Source organism: Cynocephalus volans, chromosome 5, assembly GCF_027409185.1.
Source record: "Cynocephalus volans isolate mCynVol1 chromosome 5, mCynVol1.pri, whole genome shotgun sequence".
NCBI lineage: Eukaryota > Metazoa > Chordata > Mammalia > Dermoptera > Cynocephalidae > Cynocephalus > Cynocephalus volans.
The window spans coordinates 40,464,803-40,483,052 of record NC_084464.1 but is presented as its reverse complement, the minus strand read 5'-3'; the positions used below and the strand labels follow the sequence as shown (position 1 = coordinate 40,483,052).

Here is an 18,250-nt window from a genome sequence, read left to right as displayed (position 1 = left end):
CAATTAGCGTTTTCCCCATATTTTGCTATTACAAACTATGCTGCAATAAATGACTTCACATATATATTAACATATATAATAAATATAATTACATATAAAATAAGTATATTTTATATATAATTTTGAATATGTGTATCTGTAATACTGCAATATTAATTTCTAGAAGTGGATTTGCTTTGTCCAAGGATATATGCACTTGAAATATTTATAGATATTGCCAAATGGCCGTCTAAAGGGATTTCATAAATCTATACTCTCAACCAGTAATGATTGAAATACTTGTTTCTCTCACCCTTCCCAAAGTGGTGTTTCATCAACTTTGGGATCTCTGTTAATTTAGTAGAGGAAAAATGACATTGCGGCACAGTTCAATTTTCACTTCTCTTATTCCAACAAAATATTCATTACATTAATAAAAACAGAATCATTTTTACTTTTATTCATTTTAATTAAAAAAAATTTTTTTGAAGCTGAGATCAACATTTGAAGTACAGTCTCTGGGCTGTTTTATCAGAATGACCCAAAGTGTTTGTTATGAATGCAGAATCCTGGGCCTCAATCTTTTTTGTTGGTGGTGGTGGCTCAATCTTTTTTGTTGTTGTTGGCAGTCAACCTTGGTGTTACAACACCTTGTTCCAACCTGCTCAACTAACCAGCCAGCCACTGGGCCTCAGTCTTGATCCGTTGTACTATAATCTCAGAAACTACGTTTTTGAATCTGTGACTTAATAATGCATCCAGATGTTTCTAATGTTAATCTTAAGGCCTTGTACCTGGCTGTGGTATCTATGTGTTACATCCAATCACCCAGAATTATCTTTATTTCTGTAAATGTCCAGCTGAGGAATGCTCTTCCTGCCTTCAGTCTTCCCAGGCACATCTCTCATATCTTGTACAGATTTCATTTTTTTATTATTTCATTTCATTTTTTATTATCGACTATGGTCACCCTGCTGTGCAGTAGATCTCAAAACTTATTTTTCCTGTCTATCTGGAACTTTGTACCCTTTGACCAACAACTCTCCATTCCCTCCCTCACCACCACCCTTCACCCCATCCCACCCCAACCCCCCAGCCTCTAGTAACCATTGTTCTATCCTTCTCCTCTCTACTTCTTTAAGTTCAACGTTTTTAGATTCCACTTGTAAGTGAGATCATGTGGTAGTTGTCTCTCTGTGCCTGACTTCTTTCACTTAGCATAACATCCTCCATGTTCATCCATATTGTGTCAAATGACAGAATTTCCTTTTTTTAAAAGGCTGAATAGTATTTCATTGTTTATTTATACCACATTTTCTTTACTCATTCCCTTGAAGGACACTTGGGTTGATTCCATATCTTGGCTATTGGGAATAGTGCTGCAATGAATGCGGGAGTTCAGCTATCCCTTCGACATTTTAATTGCAGTTCCTTTGGATATATGCCCAGAAGTGGGATTTCTGGATCATATGGTAGTTCTTTTTTGGTTTTTTGAGGAACCTCCATACTATTTTCCATAATGGCTGTACTAATTCACATTTCTGCCAACCCTTTTCTCTGCATCCTTGCCAACACTTTGTAATGACTTTGTAATAAAAGACAATCTAAAAAGTGTGAGTTTATCTCTCATTGTGGTTTTAATTTGCATTTCCCTGATGTTTAGTGATGCGGAGTGTTTTCTTCATGTACCTGTTGGCCATTTGTCTTCTTTTGAGAAATGTCTTTTCAGGTCCTTTGCCCATTTTTAAATTGGGTTATTTGTTTTCTTGCTATTGAGTTGTTTGAATTTCCTATATATTTTGGATATTAACCCCTTATTAGATGTATGGTTTGCAAATATTTTCTCTGCTTCTGTGGGTTGTCTCTTCACTTTGCGAATTGTTTCCTTTGCTGTGCAGAAGCTTGTTACTTTGATACAATCTCACTTGTCTATTTTTGCTTGTGCTTTCTGGGCCATATCCAAAAAATATTCATGCCCAGATCGATGTTTTGAAGCTTTTCCCGTATGTTTTCTTCTAGTAGTTTTACAGTTTCAGGTCTTATATTTGTCTAATCCATTTGAACTTGATTTTTATGTATGGTGTGAGATAAAGATCCAATTTTACTCTTCTGTATTTGGATAACCACTTTTCCCAATACTATTTATTGAAGAAACTGTCCTTTCCCTATTGTGGGTTCTTAGCACCTTTGTTGAAAATAAATTGACCATAAATGTGTGGGTCTATTTCTGGGTATTCTATCCTGTTCCATTGATCAATGTGTCTGTTTTTATGCCAGTACCATGTTGTTTTAATTACAATAGCTTTATAATATATTTTGAAATCAGAGAATGTCATGCCTCCAGCTTTGTTCTTTTTTGCTTGAAATTGTTTTGGCTACTCTGGATCTTTTGTGGTTTTACATGAGTTCAAAAATTGTTTGGCTTTTTTTTTTCTATTTCTTTGAGAAATGTCATTGGAATTTTGGTAGGGATTGCATTGAATCTGTAGATTGCTTTGGGTAGTATGGACATTTTAACAATATTAATTCTTCCAGTCCGTGAACAGTGGATATTTTTTACTTATTTGTGTTTTCTTCAATTTCTTTCATTGGTGTTTTACAGTTTTCAGTGTACAGGTCCTTCACCTCCTTGGTTAAATTAAGTATTTTATTAAGTATTTTATTTTATTTGCTATTGTAAATAGGATTGTATATTAGTCCATTTTCTGTCACTCAGAATACATGAAACTGGGTAATTTATAATGAAAAGTTTATTTCTTACAGTTTTGGAGGCTGGGAAATCTAAGATCCACAGGGCACATCTGGTGAGGACTTTCTTCTTGGTGGGAACTCTGCACAGTCCCAAGGCAGCTCAGGGTATCACATGCAAGGAGGGAAAAGAGTGTGTTTATGTGCTCTCCTTATAAAGCCAGCAGTACACACCCATGATAACCCATTAATCCATCAACCCATTAATGGATTAGTCCATTCATGAGGTCAGGCTCTTCACAATCCAATCAACCCCTAAAGGCCCCACATTGGGGATCAAGCTTCCACATGAGTTTTGGTGATGACATTCAAGCCATAGCAGATTATTTTCTTAATTTGTTTTTCAGATAGTTGTTACTCTTATATAGAAATGATACTGATTTTTAATGTTGATTTTGTATCCTGCACCTTTAATGAATTTTTTTTTATCAGTTCTAACAGTTTTTTAGTGGAGTCTTTAGGGTTTTCTATATACAAGCATACTTCAAAAGGTTCATGGAAAGATTAGTATTATCTTTCAGTTCTATTTTTTCACAAACTTCTTGAAGTACCCTCATAAAAGATCTTGCCATCAGAGAAAAGGCAATTTTACTTCTTCCTCTCCTATTAGGACACCTTGTACTTATTTTACTTGCCTAACTGCTCTCTCTAGTACTTCTAGTACTATGTTGGAAGAAAAGTGGTAAGCATGGGCATCCTTGCCCTGATGTTAGAGGAAAAACTTTCAACTTTTCACCATGGAGTGTGATGTTAGTTGTGGGTTTGTTGTACACAGCCTTTATAGTGTTGAGGTACATTCCCTCTATAACTAGTCTGTTGAGAGTTTTTATCATGAAACAGTGTTGAATTTTGTTAGGTACTTTTTTGTATCTATTGAAATGATCATACAATTTTTATTTTTTATTTTGTTTATGTGGTATATCATGTTCATTGATTTAGACAGATTTTAAAGTCTGTGTTCATTTCATTAGGAAATCAGCTACCATTAATTAGGTCAGTCCTCTAATCAGGACACAGAATCCTCAATCCTGAGCTGGGTTTCATTTCTGGAAAAGAAATTTTCCCAGGATGTGCCTGTAAGTTCTTTGAGGGAACAATTAACAAAAAGTTTTACTGGATGGGGTTAAACAGGTAAAAAAGGCTTTATTCAAGACTAATGAAAAAGGGAAGAATTCAAATCCAAATCCAATAATGGCAGCCAATGGGTAGGGGAAAGGAGTCCCTGGATGGAAAATTACTAAGAGAAGTTCGATTGGATATTCAGGGTGGGGAATTCTCACTAAACTGGCTTACCAGGATTCCTGCTAAAACTGGGCTCAATTGGATTCTTTGCTAAAACTGTGCTGGACAGGCCAAGGATGGGACCTCATTGAGAAGAGGGCTCAGAGAAGCCTAACTAAAGTTCTGGCAAGGATGGAGTCCTTATAAACATCCACGGGGCTTCACTCAGCTTCCTAAAGGACTATGAGACCCACAGAACATCTAAGTCACCAGGGGAAACATCTACATGTTCTCTCTACCTCTCCCAATGACTGTGGCTGGTTCTGCCTCCCTATAGCAGCTGCCTCTTGGCCTTCTATCCAGTCCTGGGTCACTTGAGTTTAGGCACCCTCTCCAGTCAGGTCTTTTTCATTGCCTTAACGTGGAGGCTTGGAAAAAAAGTCCGAGTTACTAGATTTGAGCTAAGACAAGTCGGTGGATATGATCATAATAATTACACCATTAAATTATCTTTCAGTTTTTGCGAACTGGTCCTCGCTTCTGTTACTGTCATTTCGTAACGTTCCAGGAGGGTGACTGAGACTCTGGGGCCTATTTAAGGAGTTAACTTTGGGGTAGGATGCCAGTGCTGGGAATCCCTGAGAGAATCATGGACTGGATATGGCGGTGGTTGGAAGAATGACTGGGGTTATAAGCATCCCACACAGGTGGAGAAGGCTGTCAGGCAATTCAGAAAAAGGAGAATACTTTGGGGAAGATTTTATCACACTAGCATCAGCAAAGTGGGAAGAAGACAGGAGCATACTTGCTAAGGCAACACTACAAGAAGAAAATGTTATGTCCCTCTTTAATTAGCACCACCAAAGACCATATAAATGGAAGTATGATCGAGTGCTGGTTGGGGCCCAGAAAGTGATACCCCAAAGTGAAGATGTCAGAAGCAGTCTCAAAAATAAAGTTTTCCTCTGACCTTCTCCTGCCCTCCTGCCTCTCGGCCTCATTCTCCCTTGAGGCAAACCATAGAATCTAGAATCCTTCTTCCCCCAGGTGGGTCATACATATACTGTAATCTTATTCCCTGCCTTTCTGTCTCGGAGTTGGCCATGAAGAAGTTCTCTGACCTGCCTTCTCTGATTGTAGGTCATAAGATCCCCATTCCAGAAAGGGTCCTGCCCCATACCTGGAGGAATGAATGCTACACAGAGAAGCCAAGAAGAATCTAAACAGACAGGCCTCACTGGGTTTCTCCACTCAGTCTTTTAGCATTAGGTCATACCTCTCTTGTCCAATCACATTTCTACATGGCTGTGCCCGCTTCATAGAACCTGAGCATAAATATGGACAATTTTCCCTCTATCTTTAGATCTTCATTCTGAAGGCTTCCCTGTCATGTAAAAGTATGATCAAATAAAATTTGTTATGCCTGTTCTTCACATTAATCTGTATTTATCAGGTGATTTTCTTAGAGAAGCTTTAAGGGGTTGAAGGGGATGTCTTCCCTTGGCCTCTACACACCCATCCCGGGAACCAAAAGACTGTTTTCATAAGCTTAATAAACTTAATTTGTTACAGATTCTCTGTGTAACCGCTGGTAATTCATAAGAGCTAATGAAATATTTATGGTTTAACAGGTTACTGGACTTGGTGAGAGTAGGACTCAACTTGCTCTCTTGTTACGTATGAGAAAATTAAAATATCAAAGGAAGAAGAAATTCTGAAAATAGAGCACTAGATTTAAAGGTTGTCTCTTATGACACAGAAGAGATTCATTTGTACAAAACTCGGACACTTGCCTCTTCCTAATCTAGCTGTTGTCCGGCTGGGGGAAATCTTTCCTCCCTCTGGCCCCTATTTCTCCCCTCACTCTAAAGGCTGAATGACTGTCTACCCGGAACTTCTGTGCCTTCCAGGTTTGATCAGCTCTGTCTTCAGCTCGTTCCACGTCCACGCACTGAGAGCGCGGGGCGGGGTGGGCGTGGGGCGGTTTCCCGTCCGCGAGCCTCAGGGGCGGGCCGCTGTTTCCTCTGGATTCAGTTTCTGGGGAGGACGCGGTGAGACGTTCCCTCCATTTCACGCTGGTGAAGAAACGGGACACCGGGGCGCCCCACCCCCGCCGCGCCTCTCTTCCGCCCACGTGCTGGGGTTCTCCCCGGGCCCCTCGCCGGGCGTGGTCCTCACCTGGGGACACCAGCCCCGGCGCGGCGAGGCCCGGGTCCAGCTTTTCTCGGGAGCGAGAATGAGAAGCAACGAGAGAAGGCAGAGGAAGGTGAGTTTTCTCGGCGAGATGAAGACGGAAAGGACGGGTGAGAGGTGACCCGGGACGCAATACGCACGGCCCGGACCAATTAGGTTTAGGCTTAGGCGGGAAGGGCTTGGGACCTTGGAGACTGTGAAGAGGTGGACAGGATTGTGTTTCCAGGTTGCCGCTAGAGCTTTTCCGCCTGGTGCCTGAGAAATTCTTGAGGTCGCACTTTTTTCTTTTTCTTTTTTTTAATGTGTCCTAGCCTGCGAAGTTGTTGTGCGCTTTGTTCTTATGTTCGGCCACAAGTTTTTCCATATTCAGACGCCAGCCCAGGAACTGTAAAAGGTTCCGTTTTTGAAAGGTCCCACCGAGATTCGAACTCGGATTGCTGGATTCAAAGTCCAGAGTGCTAACCATTACACCATGGGACCAGCCATGAGCAAAACACATATGTCTACAGCCGTGGTTAAATATCTCCTCTATAATGACCTTTATATTTGCCACAACCCCAAAGAGTTAGGTCAGGCTTCAGTGAGACCACGCTGATAAGGAAAGCTGACGCTTTGTTCCTGGAGAAGAGGCAACGGGCAAAATATAATTCAGGGCGATCGAGGCACTCTCTCCTGCGCTTTTGTTGGGAGCATAAATCAGCCTTTGGAAGACAGCAGGGGTGGATCCAGATTTTGTGAGGTCTGAAGTTTACACAATATAAGAAAAAGCATAGTGCTGGTGACACCAAGGTCAAGTGTTCGGATCCCTGTACCAGCCAGCCAAAATACCCAACAAACAAAAAACCTTCATTATCAACACAAAATTAGATACGGTCACTCCAAGTCCTATATGATGTATCTGAGGATAAGTAGGAGTACAGAGAGGAGGCAGCTGTCTTAACTAATTTTCATTATAACATACTTTTGCAAATTTTACAAAAACATGTTTCATACAGAATGACCCCTCCCAAGGCCTTGGAAAAGGCCATGCAAGTGAGGGGTCTTGCCACACTTAATGAGACTCATGATAAATACCCCTGTGGGGTGCAGTTTGGCAATATCTATAAAAAATGTATATATATCAGCAATTTTTCTTCTAAAGAGAAATCCCACAAAAATACAAAAAAAATTAAAATATAAGTCTAAGAATGTTCATTGAAATATTTTGCAATACTAGAAACTTGGAAATGTGCCAGTCTATTTAACTGAAATAATATACAGCCACTAAGAAAGAATGGGATAGTTGTATGCACTCACATGTTGCTTTGGCAGTTTCTGGGGAGGATTTGGTTTAAATTTAAAACAAGACCCAGCAATTTGCTGAATTGTAATGTATAACATGATCTAATTTTGGTAAGTCATAATTTGTGTTTATAAATTCGTTTTAAAATAAGTTGGAGGAATATACATCAAACTCTTCATATGAAATTTTCTGAGAAATCAAATTGGGGATAAAGAAACTTTTCTCTTTGTGGTGTTCACTTTTGTGGATATTTGACCTTTTTTTACAGTGGTATATCACTTTAGTAATTTTTTAATTAGTAAATTACATTTTTATGCAAATCCACAGAAATACTTGTTACTGCCCTTCAGTAGAGGACTTAGAAGTCTTGTTTACTCCATGTTGACTGCCTACTGTGCTTAGCATGGCTATGATCATAGCATGCAGAACATGAAAGAGGTAGATGGTAGAATCCCTGACTGCAAAGTAATAACAGATGGTTAGTGGGGAAACACAAAAGACAAGTGCAGCATGTTAACAGTGGCTAGGAAAATGAATCGGGCAGCTACATCTCATAGGCATAATTTTTATATGCAATATCATCAGGTTTAGCAACTCAGTGAAGACCATTCATGGACCTCAAGGGTAAGAATTTAGATTTCTAAAACAGATGTTCTGACTATGCAAAGCCTCTCTAATCAGAAATGCCAACATGTGAGTAATCAACATAGGGACCAAGCAAAAAGAAAGAAAATGAGGAGGGGAAGCCATTCAGCAATTCAACAAATACTCCTCGGGCATCTGTTATTTTATTAAGTGCTCTCTTAAGAAGGCCATGGGGCAAGCTGGGTTGACGAAGGGTAAGAGGAATACAGGGTTGGCACGTGGGAGGATTCCTATGCTCCCACATGTCTGGCTGAATCCGGTGCCTGCAACTTCTCTCTCTTGCAACGAACGGTGTTCTCTGTCCTTGGTTAAATGCCTCCACACTCCAGTACTGCCGGCTCCGGGCACCCTCAAATACTTTTCCCGGCTGCCTACGCAGCTTGAAGGAGCATGAGACAGGTGAGAATTTGGGGGTTACTCCAGTGATTGGTTAGGCTCTGAAAACCCGTCCAGATTTTGTTAGTTCTGTGTGGTCAATTTCCTACAATTGTTTTATTCTCGGCTCACAGAGCCAGAAGTACCACAAATGGCTACTGCTCCTGATTAGTGGGAAGCTCATTCTCTATGGGTCTTGGCTTTCCCAGCCATAAAATTGGAAAGAGTTGACTAGATAGTACACAGTTCTTTTTCAAGTCCGACTTATGGTGACTGGAAAAGGAGACAGTGGCCCGAAGTTACCGAGACAAGGCTGCGGAAGAGCCTACCGATTCGCCGACTTGGTAGTGGTTGAAGAGATGCCTTACGTTATAGGTCGCTGCAGCTAGTACCACCCCCACCCCACCCCCACCCCCAGTTTGAGTGCCAGCGGCGGTTTATCCTAGTGCCGGAAAAACACAGAGCAGCCCCTAAACCAGCACTACTCACACCTTGAAACTTTCACTGGGATGACGGATAACTGGGTAAATCCAGAGGTTACTGTAGTTTGCAGAGTAGTCTCTCCAAGTTTACCCGTGCGTGCTACCACCACCACTGAGATGACTGCACCACCTGGAATCCTAGAGCGTACCGGAAGTGAGTGCGGCTCACAGGGCTCGGCCGGAACGTGCTGACCCTGCGGTGGGTGTGTTGGTGGATCTTCCACCAGAGAGTGTTTCTTTAGGCCCGCATTTCCAGATTCGAGAGGGTCTGAGCTCCTCAGAGTTGGAAGATGCGGCCGAGGGAAGGGTGCGTGTGCACGGCGGCAATCGGGCCTCTTCCTTAGGCTGCTCGTGGTGTGCGAGTAGTTCCTTTCCCGCTCCGCCCCGGCCCAAGCTGCTGGGAGCTCCGTTCTTCCCTCTGTCTGGTTTCCTTGCCCGGGTTCGTATACTCAGGCTTTATTTAGAACCATGGTCTTTCTCACAACCTCAGTTTTGTCTCGCAAGTATCCTGCCGTTCAATTTGTGATACTGCAGCTTCAGTGAGTAGTTCTGTGCTATTTCGGTCTTGTCAGAGGATGGCTTCACTTTCAGTGGAATTGCTTGAGTAACTGCCCTGTGTTGCCCCGTAAATAAGTTTTTTAAAACTGCGTCTGTAGTTGTTCTGTGTTAACAGTGTTTTCTTATGTCGAACACTTTCCTAACCAAGGACGGGAAAAAAGAGCTCAAGTAAAATCACTCATCTGCCTAAACCCCGAGAGAGCCTTTCCCTGAGCTGTCTAAGCTCGGGATGGAGGCAACCGCTAGGTCCCTCCCAGCCTTGCCTGGCCAGGCTTCAGAGGAACAAGAGGAGATTATCAAAATAAAGGTTAAAGAAGAAGATCATATTTGGGATCAGGAATCCTGCCTACAGAGGAATGTGTCTCATACCAGAGAACTCTCTCGTCAGCGCTTCAGGCAGTTCTGTTATCAGGAGACACCTGGGCCCAGGGAAGCTCTGAACCAACTACGGGAACTTTGCCGTCAGTGGCTGAGCCCAGAGGTACATACCAAGGAGCAGATCCTGGAATTGTTGGTGCTGGAGCAGTTCCTGACCATCCTACCTGAAGAGCTTCAGGCTTGGGTGCAGGAGCATAATCCGGAGAGTGGAGAGGAGGTGGTGACTGTGCTAGAAGATTTGGAGAGGGAGCTTGATGAACCTAGACAGCAGGTGAGAAATTGGAGGTGCCACCTTCTGTGGAGAATTTAGGTACCTGGGTCCAAAGTGGAGAGTGTGAGATTAACTTCACACTGGTGGCTGCAAACTCTGGTTTGGGGCATCGTTTCTTATTTGATCACCAGTTTAGATGAATAGATTCATGCTTATGAGATAACAGTCTTTGTCTAAGTGATAGCTGATCCAAATAAGTAGATGATTCAACCGAAAGGGAAACCTTGATCTAGTGTTTACCAGTAGAAAATATATTTTGTTTAGTGACTGTGAAATTAAAGAAATATATTAGGTAAAATTGTGGAAAAATTACTGATGTCTTATGTAGCTACCGCTTATGATGTAGGCTACTTTTACCATATATGAAGATAAATCAGTATAAGAATATAAGGAATACCTCCTGGAGAGACAAATAGAAAAGTAGCCTAATTTAGTGGAAATATCAGGTAACAGTGAATCATAAGATCAGGCTGGGTTCTATGATAATTTCTGTCACTAATTAGCTGTGTAATCTTGGGCATATCACACCTTCTCTGGGGCTTTAATGTCTTTATCTGTACAATGAAAAGATTAATTGCATGATTTCCTAGGTTTTCTTCAGTACCTACAGTTGTTGGTATATGAAGTGTTTTGAGCCTAGTGTTCTTTTTAGAAGAATTTAAGAAGTCTTTTACCATTACACTAGAGTTATTTTTAAGAGGGTGTATTTGTCTTCTATGACAGTAATTTTAGAACTTTATGGATATTGCTTGACACCATTACATTTCTATAATGATACTATCCATACATTTATCTGAACTCTTTTTGAATATGAATGTTTTATGTTTACAGTCTGATCTGTTAAAACACGTTTCGGGAATGCAAAATCTTTAATATGAGTTCAGTATTGTAAAGCTACACAACTATGCCAGTTGTTGGGTTGAGGCAGTAGCTACACTAATTGTATGGTTAGGCATTTCATAACTAAAGCCAAAACGTTTCATTATTTTAGTTATACTAAGTTTCCATTTGTATTGTCAGGGCTAGGACTCAGATCCTTCAAACCTATTGTCCAGACTGGGTCACCAGACCTCTCACATGCAGGTCCACGCTAGGTAATTGGGAAAGATCCCAGGAGCCATTGGCAGATGATGTGAGCTCAGTCCTCAGCAGTAGCAGCAGCAGCAGTGGTGGTGGCCTCTGGGGGCATCCCGGGGCACTGGCAGCAACAGCCTCCAGCAGCAGAAGTGGCCTCCCCAGGGTTCCTCCAGTGGCATCCCAGGGGTGGGGGACACTGTGGACCAGAGCCACTCATCCTTTATACTTTTATGTCCATAACCCAGGACACCTGGGTGCACATGTGCAATTACATTAGACAATAACCAAGGAACACCTGGGCACACGTGCATATTTACATCAAATGTTCGGCAAGATTCTGAACATCTGAGGGGCCCTGACCATTTTCCTATATTTTCCCAACAAATGTAATGCTAGAAATGAGTCAGTATAATGCTGAAATTGTGTTGACTCATGCATGACTTTTCCCAGCAAACTGATGTTTTGGGCCACCAAGTAACAGCAGCTGATTTCAAACTATATGATTATACCTGAATGCAGCAAGTCATGAAGACATACAATACTGTACATAATGCCTATTTGCACTTACATTCTTCCTCTTGGCTCTCTTGGCCACAGTCTCTGTCTTGGAAGTGCGTATTTGCATGGCTCTGTCCCATCATTGGGCATTTTTTGCTAAATTTTTTTGTATTCCAGAAAATGAGCAAGCAAAGGGATTTGCAAGTGCCACAGAAGCATCCTGGTGATAAAATTCCTGCTAGTGTGCGTAAAGGAAGAAAAGCTTTAACAATTGAAGAAAAGCTTGAAATTATAAAACGTTTTGAAAGAAATGGAAGAACCTGTGACATTGATCATGCAACCGGCATAAAGGAGTCGGTGTTGTGTACAATTAGAGGCAATGCTGGGAAAATAAAAGTATGTTATCTAGCTGGAACAAGATAGCTTGCTAGTGCTACAAAATCTGCTAGAACAAGGCATAAGGAAATGGAGGAAATGAAACATTTGTTAAGTTTGGGGATTGACTACCAAACAAAAGCAATCCAATAAAAACCTTTCTCAAAATTAAAGAGAAAGCCTTAGCAACATGCAGACCTTAAGAAAAATGCTGAAAGTCCTGCAGAAGTGCCTCCACTTAGTGCAAGTAGTGTCTGGTTTAGTAGCTTCAAGAACTGCTATGCTTTCCACAATGGTAAGCTGTTTGGTGAAGCTGTGAGTGAAGATGAAGAAGCTGTGAAGACATTTCCCCTAATGTTTAAGAAATTTGACTGATTCAGAAGGCTATACTCTGGATCAGATTTTCAGTTCTGATGAAACCAGTCTCTGTTGGAAGCAAATGTGCTCAAGGGCCTATACCTTGAAGGAGGAAACACAAGATCCAGGGTTTAAGGCTGCAGAGGATCAACTGACTGTGATACTGGGTTGCAAATGCCCCTGGAGATTTAAAGCTAAAGTCTGTTGTGATTTATTACTTTGCCAACCCACAAGCTTTAAAAGGAATTATAAAGAAAGCCTTGGTGTCTACTACAGGTCTAGCAAGAGAGGCTTGATGATAGGGCAGATATTTACTGATCATCTGGGTGATACTTTTATAGATACTTTAAAAACATATTGCAAGAGGAAAAATTTCTCTTTTAAAATTCTTAGAATTCTCAGTAATACTCCAGGCCACACTCCAACAGTCACTGAGCTTTCTTCAAATATTAAAGTTCTCTTTTTACTTCCAAATTCATTTCTTTACTTCAGCCCCTTGATTAGGGTGTGATTGCAGCCTTTAAAGCTTATTATTTAGGATGAACATTCAAGATGTTGATTGTGTTTGCAGGGGATGACAATGCCCGAACAGTGGTTGCATTCTGGAATCGGTTTATCATTAAACTTGCAATTGATATTATTGTAGAGGCCTAGAATGATGTTACAATAGCCTGCTTGCATGGGGTGTGGCATAAAATTTTCCCCAATTTATGATTTTAAAGGTTTTGAGAAGGGCTTCGGAAGAGCTCCCCTAAATTAAAGCAAGCTGGGTTGCTCTTGCAAAGGAGGTTGGATTTGAAGAAGTTGAGAGGATATTGAGGAGCAGCTGCAATCTCACGCAGAGGATCTTTCTACACAAGAGCTGCAACAGTTAGTTGCTGAGGCACAAATGGACGGTGTGGAGGAAGATGATGCGGTTCAACAAGCTGCCCCACAAGAGCTTTTCACTTCTCAGATATCTTCTGCTTCAAGTATGATAGAGAACCAATTGTAGTGGATGAAGTTAATGATGTAATACAGAATGCAGCAGGATTGCACTTCATGGCATCAGGTCCTATTTGGAGCCCTATAAGCAGACTCTTCATGAAAGAAGGAAAATGTTGAAACAAAAAACTAGGTATCTTTTTATCAGCCAATGTCAAAGAAATAAAAACAAGATGATGAGCCAGAACCATCATCATATTTCTTTTATTATCACTACATTTTTTGGAAAGTGTGCAAATGCTTTTTCACTTGACCTTCTGATGATGATACCCTTCTACTCTTGTCTCATCCTTGCCCTACACCTCTTTCTAACAAGATACCATCACCTTTCTAAGGTAAAATCCTTACTTAATGGAATCTTTTTTTATTTAATGTCTTTTGACTATACTTGTATTTTTACTAGGGTTGTTATAGTTTTATTAGTGCTCTGGTGACAAGGTTGTATAGGTTTATCTTCCCCATAAATCTTGTTACTTTTTGTGCAGTTTTCCAGAAAGCATATTTTTTCATGTGTTCATGAATTACAGTATAGCGCAGATGCCTATACAGGAGGTTTCTCACTTCTAGCCTGTGCACCTTTGTCTTTGTTTCAAATAAACAGTACTATTTTTTTTTTCTTAATATGTGCCTGTTACTTTAGAATTTCTTCTTCTAACTGTGTTGAAAAATGCAGCCACTGATAGGACTTGGTGTTTGGTCAATTCTCTAGATAATGTTCAGGATTATTTTAAAGTAAAAGATTTCCACTAGCTAACACTTGAGTACTGGTATGGTCTCTGTTTTGTTTTCTTTCTTTTTCTTTTTAAACAGAACTGTTAAAGGATTTAGCATCAGAAATGGTGGAATGTCACTAATACACAAATTAATACCTATATTACTTTTCCTAATCCTGCAAAAATTAGATAATTCTACATTTTATTGTCATGTACAGGATAACCCTTGATTATTTATACCCTGATCATTATGAAAGAATACAGCAATATTTACTCCACCATTTTATAACCAAAATATTTTTTTCAGCATTTAAAAAAAACCAAACCCAGGAATTATATAGTGAAATGACCGTCATATCCAGTTTGAAGTAACTTCAGTTTTCTAATTTGTTATTGCCATCCCTTAAAGTACTATTTAAACTTATATGGTAGAGGCAGAAGTGGAGTTCCTCTTATTCCTTACAAGACCAGGTCCACCTTTCTTGGACCAGTCACTCTGGTGGAAAAGTAGAGGAATCAGGAGGCTAAATATGTTTTGTGTGTTATATACTGGTGGTGGAGGGAAGATACATCACAATGAACCATGTCCATATTTTATTTCTTAGATGCTCTAAGAGCTGGGGGTATTTATACTAATGTTACAGAATTGATACAATTGTTAAATTATAAGTAACAGGTGGCCCTCTTTCTCAGATCTTGTTTTCCCCAATTCTGGAAAGATTTGGGCAAATTGAACCGCATGCTCTTAATACAAGGCAATCTACATAAGATATCTTATTAAGATTAGAAAAGGGGAAAATTTACCAAAGACAACTGGCTCAACCATTTTATGAGTTTTGTTTTAAAAGAAAAGTGATTTTTTAAAAAATATACCTTGCACAGTCTAAGAAGAGTGAATTTATAACATGGTTTCAGTTGGGGGAAAAGGAGCATGAGAAATTCCTTAAACTTCACCATGATGTGATAATACACCTAGGCTTTTGTTTCCTTATATGTCATTGAATATTCCCATTTGGAATATTCTGGTTTATGTGCAACTTTGGTTTCAATATCTGTGGACATTTTCCAATCACGCAGCAGAGTAATTTCTACCATTAACAACTTTTTAATACTTTAACAATTTGAGCATCTTGTTCTACTTGGTTAATCTGCATATTACAGCTCATAGTTCTGACAGTATTTGTTCTCTACTGATTCACTGGTCTGTAGAATTGGAAACAAATCAACATTGTCATATGTATTAGTCCATTTCTGTTGCTTATAACAAAATATACAGAACTGGGTAATTTTTAAGAAAATGAAATTTATTACTTACAGTTTTGGAGGCTGAGAAGTCCAAAGTCCAGGGAACAAATCTGGTGAGGGTCTGATTTGGTGGTGGCTTTACAGCAATGCAGGGGTCTCACGTGGTAGAAAATGGCAGAACAGAGAGAGAGACTAACCTCTCAAATATGCTCTTCTTTTAAAGCCCTCAGAACCATGCTCCTGACTGTTACCAGCAGACCAGGCTCGGCTTGCCCTCTGGCACTGAACAAATGACTCGAAAGCCCAAAGAGCTGGTCAAGGATTGGAAGGTTTATTCAGATAACCGGCATCTGAGGGATGACCAGGCTAAAATCATCCCGCCTTCTGATGTCTGTTCTGGGGTTTATAAAGGGGAAGAGGTGGGAAGATAAGATAAGGGCTTTTTTGTTCTGCAAAAAAGGGGGAGAAGCTGGGATCAGCAGAGGGTCTGAGTCAGAAATCAGGGTTCCATGATGGAGTCTGCATCTGGTGGCCTGGTCAGCTTCAAGCCCCTGATGTTATCTCAGTGTTGAGAGTCCCTATCTCCTAGGGAGAGCTCAAAGATAATAACCTCAGTCAAACATCATTGGAACATAAAAATACCTGACTTGGACCTCTAATCCATGTGTATGCAGTTTTCCTCTAAACAAGAGGGAAAGTTTATAATCAGCTAGGTTGTTTTGCTTCTCTCTTGTATTTCTTCTGTGTGCAGCTGGTTAGGGAGGTAAGCAAAACAGGAAAACTAAGTATCAGTCCTTAATTGGAGGTGCACAACCTCTAAAGTAAATCAGCATGAGTGAGTGTGATTTTATCTCTGGGGGTTCCAGACATATGATCAGTTTCTCAATTCCTTTGCTAACCTCAAGGAATTGATGATTATCAGTTCCCAAGTTAATGGCTAACTGAGATGTTGTGCTTGGTCTTAGTTACCCCAAAGATGGTCATTTTCTGACTAAGTTCCCTTTCATGACGATCATTAATCCATTCACTAGGCGTGGTCCTATAATCTAATCACCTCTTCAAGGCCCCACCTTTCAATTATAATAGGATTTCCTACTCTGAAGAGTTACAGTGGGAATTAAGCTTCTGATATGTGAACTTTGGGGGACACAATTCAGTCAGTCCACAGCATCAAATAATCTAAAATATCACAGCTTAATGTTAGGTGGACCAGGAAAGTTTTCTCCACAATGTCTTCTGTTTTCAAATAACTATGCATACCAAAATAATTTCAGAAATTTCTTTATATAGTTGAGATCAAATTTGGGGAGACTGCAATGACAATACTAGAAACAAAATAATTTCTCTCTATGGATATTGCTGATGAATATAAAAGTATCTTTTATCTACTGTACATTTTAAAGCAGAACATTTTCACTAGCTAACAATTGAATACTGTTATGATCTCTGTTTTGTTTTCTTTCTCTTTTAAATAGAAAAAACCATTACAGCATTTAGCATCAGAAATGGTGTGATGACACTGAAACACAAGTTAATACTTATATTACTTTTCCTAATCCTGCGAAAATTAGATAATTCTACATTTTATTGTTATGTATAGGATAACCCTTGATTATTTAACCTAGTATTTCTTTTCATTGTATACAAATGGGGAGTTGATAAACTTTAGCCAGGCAGCTTAAATAAATCAGGACATGCAGATCAACAGTGTTTTTTGGTAATTTGGGTTGTGTCACAACTTCATTACAGCACTTGTCATTTAGATTGATTAATGAATAACATTTCTAAGACAGTATTAAGAACTGGTGTGCATTGTAATTTTGTACTCATTTCATGGCAGCTTCTCTTTTTATAGTATCACTGTAGACATAAAGCTTATTTATTTATTTGTTTATGTTTAACAGGCTTAATGTGTTTGAATTTGCCATAATAATTGTTTTCCATTGCTTTGTCTCTGCTTGGCAGTGAAAATCTCGACACTAGTGTGCACTTTAGGGAAAGCATCGTTACCAAACAGTAAGATCTTATAGACTTATTTTTCCCTATGCCAGATCAAGATAAACTACATACAAAAGCTCATATCTGAATGTAAAAAGTACTACAAATCAATAAGAAAAAAAGACAGATATGCCAATAGAAAAATCAACAAAAGAATACCAACTTTACAAATAGAGAATAACCAATTGGCCATTAAAATTGTAAAATAATTACTCAATCTTAGTGAGAAGTTAGTGCGTCAGAAAGATGCAAATTAAAACATGTGGTACCATTTTATTCCCATGAGAATGTATTAAGTTAAAAGTATTGACATGACCAAATTTGGGTGAGAATGTTGAGCTACTGGAACACTGATGTACTAATTACAAGTAGGAGTAAACTGTTATGACCTCTTTGGTCATATATAACCATACTCCATGATCCAGCAAACCTACTACAAGGTATATATCTAACAGATACACATTCAAAGACAAGTAAAAGAATATTCATAGCAGCATTATCACAGTCGTCAAAAACAGCTCAAATGCCCATTAAGAGTGGAATGGATGAATCTATTGTAATATATTTATGCAACTGAATACTACACAACAATGAAAATGAATGAACAAGTGCTACATTTAACAATGTGGATGAATTATACAAACATAATGTTAACCAAAGAAGCCAGACAAAAATGAATATATATTATGTGATTCTGTTTATGTGAAGTTCAGAAAGCAAAACTAATCTATGGTGGTTAATGTCAGCATAATAGTTACTTTTGCCGAAGAGGGTAGGCCACAAGGTAGTCTTCTGAGATGCAGGTAACGTTCTGTTTCTTGACCTGGGTGGTTCACTTTGTGGCAAGTCATTGAGCTCTACACTTGTGAAT

The 18,250-nt window shown here is 39.7% G+C and overlaps 1 protein-coding gene and 1 non-coding gene across 2 annotated transcripts in view; one reads left to right on the top strand and one right to left on the bottom strand.

The window, feature by feature from the left end:
• Positions 1-6,549: 6,549 nt before the first annotated feature.
• Positions 6,550-6,621, bottom strand: TRNAQ-UUG (transfer RNA glutamine (anticodon UUG)). Its single transcript has one exon. It is a non-coding gene; the product is annotated as a tRNA-Gln (tRNA).
• Positions 6,622-9,162: 2,541 nt separating this feature from the next.
• The window catches only part of SCAND3 (SCAN domain containing 3), a 29,397-nt gene continuing 20,309 nt past the window's right edge, over positions 9,163-18,250 (top strand). Inside the window, exon 1 of the mRNA XM_063096686.1 lies at positions 9,163-10,132. Coding sequence (XP_062952756.1) covers positions 9,713-10,132 — 420 coding nt within the window. The 5' untranslated portion in view covers positions 9,163-9,712. The remainder of the gene's footprint in view (positions 10,133-18,250) is intronic.